Source organism: Pterocles gutturalis, unplaced genomic scaffold (assembly GCF_000699245.1).
Source record: "Pterocles gutturalis isolate BGI_N339 unplaced genomic scaffold, ASM69924v1 scaffold14236, whole genome shotgun sequence".
NCBI lineage: Eukaryota > Metazoa > Chordata > Aves > Pterocliformes > Pteroclidae > Pterocles > Pterocles gutturalis.
The window spans coordinates 1,317-9,263 of NW_010103244.1; the positions used below are offsets into that span (position 1 = coordinate 1,317).

Genomic DNA, 7,947 nt, shown 5'->3' on the forward strand with positions numbered 1-7,947 from the left:
CTGAAACCAGGCCACAAACCATTTAAGCCGTGCTTAACTCACAAGCCAAGTAAGATTCACTTTTCAATTAAAACATAACACTTGGTTGGAAACAGATAGCTAAGGGAAACCACAATAAAATGTATGGCATAAAGAAAGATGATGAACAAAACGCAGTCAACAATCAGTCCCTTTCACGAGAACTAGTTCGCTAGGAGTGAATTAGCTAAGAGTTTTTCACAGAACTCAGCTTAGATGCAGGACTACATCCTGCAGTCTTGTCCTCCTCACTACATGACAATGTGGACACCAAGGACACCAGGAGGAGTGTAAAACCATCATTCCATGTTATTTTTCCTCATTTCACTGATCTAAATTTATATCATAATTGTCTGGGAGCTGCACTTGACTTAGCTAGGTGAAAAAACTACACTGATCAAGAAGACGGCCAAACTCCCCTTACAATTTCAACAGAAAACACTCATCTTCGTATTTAATCTGCAAAGTGCTCCTATACTGTCGAATAGCTACCACATTTTATCCTGTACCACTGTATTACACAATAATTTCACAGTAATTAGGAAGCTACCTAAGGTCTTTCAAGATGACAGTCCTAAGTAAAATTAGGACAGTTACTGTCATTAAAAGTTATTAAAGTAACACAAGATGGACATTTCTTCCAACATCTTAGAGCAGATCATGGTGGAAGAATAATAAATTAACTGTCAATAGGCACATAAAAAGGATATTTGTCAGGACATTAATAGCTTTGACCATTCTTTCACACTTTTTCTTCACTAATAGCTCATCCACAATCTGTTCTGGCATCTGAAGATGATCAAGAAGAACAGGCACCAAAAGATCCACAAAGTGTTCAGCTGAGGTGCTGGTCCCAGTATTAATAGCATCCTGTAATAAACACATTTTATTTTATGTCAATATTTAAAACTACAGAACAGGGAAGCCAAGCCTACTCTACCCCTTCCTCCACCAGCCTGTCTTCTAGCTTTCTCAGACTCTTGCTATTTCAGGTTTAAGACTGCTGATCGGTATCATACTGGAGGAGGAAGTTTAACAGAGAGAACAGAAACAGCAGAAACTGCCTCACTTCTACAAGTCCTAGAAGCAACTCTTTGATAGCTTTGTATCTACCTCATGACTTCGTGAACTGCCGCATCTTCCACTTAACTTCCAATGTAGATATATTTCTAAAATAGAGTATGTCTTTAAAAGAAAAGCTGTTTTACAACATACGGAATTCTAGAACAGGAAGAATTTTATTTAAGGTACATTTTTGCAAGCTATTTTTAAGGAAAACAGTTGTTTAAAGATAAATTAAAAATATAGCTTCTAAGAAGCTCTTTAAGCTCAATTATCAAGTCTTGGTACCTCAAAAATCTCTTTGAATAGTTGTAGTGCTAGAACTGAACAGTCCTCAGAGCCTTCCAATGGTTGGTTTGACAAGTGCACCAATGCAACAGATGGTTCAAAAGTCTTTGAGCGAGTCACAAATCTGGTATTTCCAGAGACTGGCAAGCCAGATGGTTCCAGTATTGCCTGCCGCAGGGTGTGACGCAGTTCTATCACAGAACAGAAGGCAAGCAGCAGTTCTAAGATCTGTATGAAATGAATGAGAGTTCAAATGCTTTTAAATCAAGTACTTATACAGCAATTACAACTCCCATAGCACAAGTCTAAAAAGATATGCAAGTTCTATGCAACTCCTTTTAGCACTTGAAAGTTTTCTGAAGAATAGTTTTCTTTCCTTAAAGCCAAGTCAGCAGCAGAAATACAGTTTATTAGACCGGTGAAGGCTTCTGACAGTATCTAGGGCATTGCTTTCCATTCCTTTTTAAAAAGCATGACTGCTGGCTAGCAATCTAATAAGCCGTAGAAATGTGTATACACTCAGAACAAAGAAAGCTATGGGAAGGGAAAATATTCTGAGACACAAATGGACGTACATGTGAACACTCAGAGACAAAGCAGAATGCACCCTGGAAAGCTCCTTGTCAATAGGTCTAAATAAAACCAATAAACAACAATAAAATAAATCACATAGACAGAAACATTAGCATTTATCATTTACTATGATGCAAAACACATTCCTAAAAAAAGCTGAAGATTCCTTTCACAGATGTATTTAGCCCAAATATTTTCACAAAATTTCATATTTTAGCCTTTAGCAACAGATAGCCAACGTTTCATCTGCGTAAGGTGGCAGCAAGACAAAGTTGAATTCAACAGTTAACTGCTTAACCAAATGTGGAACCAATTTGTTCAACTAATAGGAAAGAACTTATTCCTAAGTCTTTGAAGTTAGCATCACGGTTCCCTAATCATCAGTTCAAAATCTTGAGTAGCATTACTTCAAGTTTTATCCAATGAATTATGGTACACACTGCATTTCTGGTAGATACAAAAATTTCTTATTAGGCAAAGCACAAAAAGTGTTTATGTTGGCTTTTTGCCTTTATGTCTGTTGCCTGAAAGCAGACACACATGATCTGGCAAATAAACCCAACCATTACAAATCCAACCTGACAGCCTTTTGAACAACTAGAAAATACAAACTTGGTAAATACTGGAGGTCATTTAAGAGTACTGAAGTCTGTGTATGTCATTATCAAGCCTTCTACACAAGGAACCTACTTATGACTACAGAGGTGGAACCAGATTAGGAGTCATACCCTTTTAGGCTTAACCTGAAATAGTATAAATACCTTAGATGATGAATCAGGATCCCTTCCATGAAGAAGATCTAATACTTGACCAAGGCATGAGGTAAAGTGCTCATATCTACAGCATGCATAGAGGAGGAAAAAAAAAATTAAAAATTGGAAATTCAACTCAGACATTGACACCAAGTAATAAATGCAATTGCCCTATTCTCCTCCTTACCCACAAACAGTTCAAGTACAGTGATAGTTTTGATGAAGTAACTTCTATTTAACATAGGCTAAGCTTTAAAAATATTCTAAGAACAAAAGCAAATTCCTTAATATAAGCCAGGATTTTCCAGCTATTTTTACTCCTAGATTTAGATTCAAATTCAGCAACTGAATTCTGCTACCTCAATTTGCAGAACAACTAGTCAAGCCATCCACAGGACTACTCTGTAATGCCCTCCAGTTAAATTATTACAACTTCAACCATATTATTCCACTTCAAGATAATATAGGCCTGCAAAAGGCAAGATAGATATTCAACAAGTTGTCTAACCACTGATACTGTCCAGACAAAGAATTACTGAACACAGCTATTAAATATTCCTTGAGTGACAATGAAAAAATACATTTTGATTCACACTTCTGTGTGAAACTAGTAACACAAGAATCCTTCAGTTTCAGGTACAGCAGTTATAATCAATTAGTAACATTCAAAAAGCATCTAGGGAATCTTTTCCAATCTTTGGTTCAGAGTACAAATAGCAGGCAGCAAAGGAACTGAACAACAGCTTAGGAAAAATATCCTGTACTTTTCCGAAGTGAAGCCATACCTGGTAAGATAATCTGCAACTTTGGGGTTCTTCAGAAGATCCATGAGTAGATCAACAGAGTACTTTCTTGTTAGAGTACCATCTCCATTTACAACAATATTGAATATTAACTGAAATGTCTGATGGATATTTCGAGCGTGAAAAAGCTGAAAGGAAGAAGAAAGTGATGTATGGGCAGAAATTGACTTTGCTTATTAAATCTCGCTGGCGTTAGAATTTTACTTTGACAGTGTGACCATTAGTTTTATCTACTATTTAAGAATAGAACAGACTTTAAAGTATTACTTACTTTTTCTCCTACTTCTTCATTTAAAGTAAGGCTTGATAATACTGAAAGTGCAAACACAACCATGGTCAAACTACTATGGGCCAGGAAACTTATTAGGGTACGATAAAAACTCTTCACATTATTCTAAAGCAAAAAGGAGAAACACAGGTATCATAAATTTTATTCTGTTCTATAAAAACACCAAACTTACAGATTGTACATATTTATAAATAAGCCATAAAAATAATGAGTAATAATACAAAAAATATAGTGAATGATAACTGTTCTTTAGGAAATCTATTTTAGCATTCTGATGAACAATACTAGTGTTGATGTCAATTACTAAGTACTCTGTTGAACTTGGAAAAGGAAAAATGAAAAAAAGTTAAAGAAAGATGAGAAAGTCATTTTGCTAAAGTCTCTAGTTGAAAATAACCAATGAAAATTGACCCCTATCCCTTCTCTGCTCAGTGATCAGATCTGACAATAGTTCCTCCTTTCCTTCCCTGCCCCCGCCCTGTGCCTTTCCTCTAAGGTAAACAGTACAACATTCACTGCCATGTAGATTAATTTTTATTTCTGAATCGAAAAATAAGCTATGCTTGCACTGATTTATGAAGACACAGGAACCGAGTAGCTCAGATATGGATGTGCATTTGAGGATTCAAGGGCCCTGGCCTGACATCAAGATCCATGGTATTTTATTGATTCATCTTTTAAAATGCAGAGCTCTTTCTTGGCGAATGTTAATGCAGCTTACCAAATGTCCAACTACAGTCTTTACATTATAAGAACTTTGAGTTTTTCTAAGGAAGAACGCTCAAATTTTAAACTCATCTTTAATTTTCAGAAACTAAATGCATAACACAAGCTAGTGCAACAACACAATAGGCACAGAGAAGGAAAGAGAAGACCCAGTTTCCTGTTCTGCTGGTTATTTTTTCCAATATGGGAGAAATAACTGCCAGCTCTGCAGAATGAACAGGTCAGGGGTGTTATTGCTGCAAAAATTGCATAAGAAGTACTAAGGTGATTCCCCAGAGTCAAGTAACTCTCTTTTGCCTTCAAGCCAGAGAATTGTGGCACAAAAACAAACCTCTTACCAAAGATTTTATCTGAGTTTGAATAGACAAATTGTGACGACAGAGATTTGCCAGGAGTCCTAAACACGGTATCGTTAACTCATCTTCAGTGGATTGACTAAAAAGAAAAGTCCAGAAATGTAAAGAAACATGTTTTTATTAAAGCATCCAAAATTGAGTTACAAGAATTTGTGGGTTGGGAGCAGGGTGGTTGGGGGACTTTTTATTTTGTTCTGGGATTTGTTTTATTTTTTAATTAGACACCATTCTGCCAAGCAAAGCAAAATTGAGACAGCAATCCCCATAGTGTGTGCAGTTTTTAACTGAGCACACCTTACAAAAAAAAAAAAAAAAAAGAACAGTATCAGAGATCAGTACTATCAAAGGTCCTTTATTACAGGTGCTTTTAATAGCCATCTCTTCCCAGGACACTTGCACAAAATTCATATTAATCTAACATATGTGTGTTCCTAATGACAAGCATGAATTTTCTCCTGGCTTTTCTCTTTGTTAGTTCCCTGCTCCTGGTGCTGTGGGGTTTGGCTAAGAGGCCAATTAATATTCAATCACCCAAAGTCCCACAATTGCCGCATGTGACAATCTGTAACAACACGGTTTTCAAAGAAAAATCTCTGTTAACTTCAGAGCAACAATGCCACAGGTCACTCTGGAGACCAGGTTAGCGCAATACACTAGAGGCCTTCAGAAAGTTTACAAACTTAGCTAGATATTTCCCATAAGAAAAGACAACTGAGTGCACACTTACACATGATGCATTAGAAATGAAATTAATTCATCGATGTTGGCACCAGCACAAAAGACTGGAACATTGTAGGTTAGCCTCTGCAGCAACTGAATACTCTGAGGAAATAAAAAACTATTCACATGTCTTTCCTACAGCATCTCAGCTGAAGAATGTTACAACTTACAAACACTGAAACTGAAAGGATAAATAAGACACCACAAGTGAATTAACTTTCAGACTCCGTAATGTTAACATTAACAATTACAGAAGCTGCTGCAAGCACATTGAGGAATGTCCTGCCACACCGGTGTACTTATTAAAAGCCCAAACAGATGAATAAGGCTTTACTTTGACAGAGGAGTAACCTTTTTAGCCCACCCAGCTGTCCCCTTTGCCTCATCAGCAAGTCCTCCATTCGGACAGGGAGAAAGGGGCTTTGTGCTATTGAAAGATCTAGAAGTTTCACCAAAATCCAAAAAGTGCTTTGCAACCTCTTGCGAAAAGTATGGTAACAGGAAAACAGGTTGGTTATAAAGACTGATCACAGATCCAACGGTAGTAAAGCCATTCATACAGGCTTCTTTCAGCACATAACTGAGCTAATATGAAGTTCACATACACAAACATGACAAAAATCACAGCATAAGACAGCAGCTGAAACAAAAACTCACCATATAAATATCTGATAAAAGAACTTAAAGGTCTTCTAACTGTATCTGCTTGGTGACTACAAAAATCTCTCCCACTGACTGGCAAGTCAGCTGAATCCCTAAGACTTATGGTACTTCCAGTGTTTGAGAAACAGACAAACTGTGAGAAAAGTTGTCTTGAATGGATGTTTGGCTCATTTGCTACAGATCAAGGGCAACAGAACTGCTAGCAAATTAATTTTCCATTTTCCCTGTCCAGAAGAGAGATGTGACCATAGGTAGCCAGCAAGTACTTGCTGAAAGCTCAGAGCCACATACAAGAAATCCTGTGCATATTAAAAAAAAAAAAAAAAAAAAAAAAAAAGAAAATTTTGCCCTACTTTACTGTTCAATACACAGAAAGGAGAGGTAAAAATTGCTGAAGTCAGTGCGAGCTACCATGTGTTCACAAAAAAAAAAAAATCAGTAATGTCTGGACTTGGCTCCTAAAGGAAGCTTCCATTAGCACAGCCCCTTTGCATTTCCTGGCAGATAGATAGCACTGGCCGGAGGGAAGGAGGCAACATGCCCTGCACACCTTCCATGAGAACTGGCAGCCACAGCTTTCCTTTCATTCCTTCACAATTTCCTGTCAAAGTATTGATAAGACAAAACAACCTCCAGGCTTTTGTTAGGAACATGAGGAGAAATAACTAAGTATCTCAATGCAAAAATAACCTTACAAGCTCGAGGAGAAATAACTATCTCAATGCAAAAATAACCTTACAAGCTCTCAAGCAGCAATTTCTTGAAATAATTTCAAAACCAGGTTGTTTGGTTGTTGGTTTTGGTTTTGTTTTCTTTAAAATTGAAGCAGTTGAGAAGCACAAGCAAGATTAAAGAGAGAATACAGAGAACTCTATGCAGTGTTAAAATCCTGTCATATTAGCCTTATACAGCAAGTAAGATACACAGATAAGATCAATTTTCCTTCAACACATTACTTCAGACAGAGCTTTTCAGAGTTATTATGTGCATACAGTATAACATATACTATGTAACAGTAGCCAAGTATTATTAACCATTCATTCCTGTTACCTGTAATAAGACTGGGTCACTGAGATTAGTAGAACTTCGATGAACCACTCCTGCTAGCACGCTGGTCAGATTGTAGGTATCCTGAAGAGCATCTCTAGTCTCATTGTCTAAAGCTAGAATTCAAGAATTATTAACAAAAAACCCTAATAGCAAAAACAACTGTTGCATTAGCTACCAATCTAAGCAGAAACTGGTCTTTGACCAGTTTTTCACATATATTTCACAAATAACTACAAAGAAATCACAGCTCCTACGCACTTGCATCTTTACCTTACTTATGAACTTACAGTTGATTGAAAGACTAATACTTTCCCTTAAGATGCTTGGACACTGAAGGAATGGCCCCCCTCCTACCCACCTGCTATGGTGGGCAAGTCGACTAGAACTGATACCTTGATAGGGTTATCTAGCAAGAGTTAAATAAAAAAAGGGCAGTTCCACTTAGTCTTGGAAAAGCTATAGCAAACACAGGTGACAGCTAAAGCAACAGATCAGTTCAAAGAGGACTAATTTTTAAAGTTTTCCAGACCCAACAGCTTGGAAAAGATAGTCAAGAACCCCAGCAACAAATCTAATTTTACAGTAACTGTTTCAAAGGCCTCAAAGGAAGTTCAAAGAGGCTAAAAACTCCAAGAATCAGAGAAGAG

The 7,947-nt window shown here is 37.0% G+C and overlaps 1 protein-coding gene across 1 annotated transcript; it reads right to left on the reverse strand.

The window, feature by feature from the left end:
* Positions 1-702: 702 nt before the first annotated feature.
* Positions 703-7,413, reverse strand: LOC104471336 (protein CIP2A homolog; the record flags this gene model as incomplete). The annotated part of the gene is made up of 8 exons (XM_010086650.1): positions 703-888; positions 1,369-1,596; positions 2,703-2,778; positions 3,479-3,624; positions 3,768-3,890; positions 4,850-4,946; positions 5,595-5,689; positions 7,301-7,413. Coding segments are annotated over 8 exons (1,064 nt in total), but the record flags the coding sequence as incomplete, so codon positions are not given.
* Between the last annotated feature and the right edge of the window lie 534 nt (positions 7,414-7,947).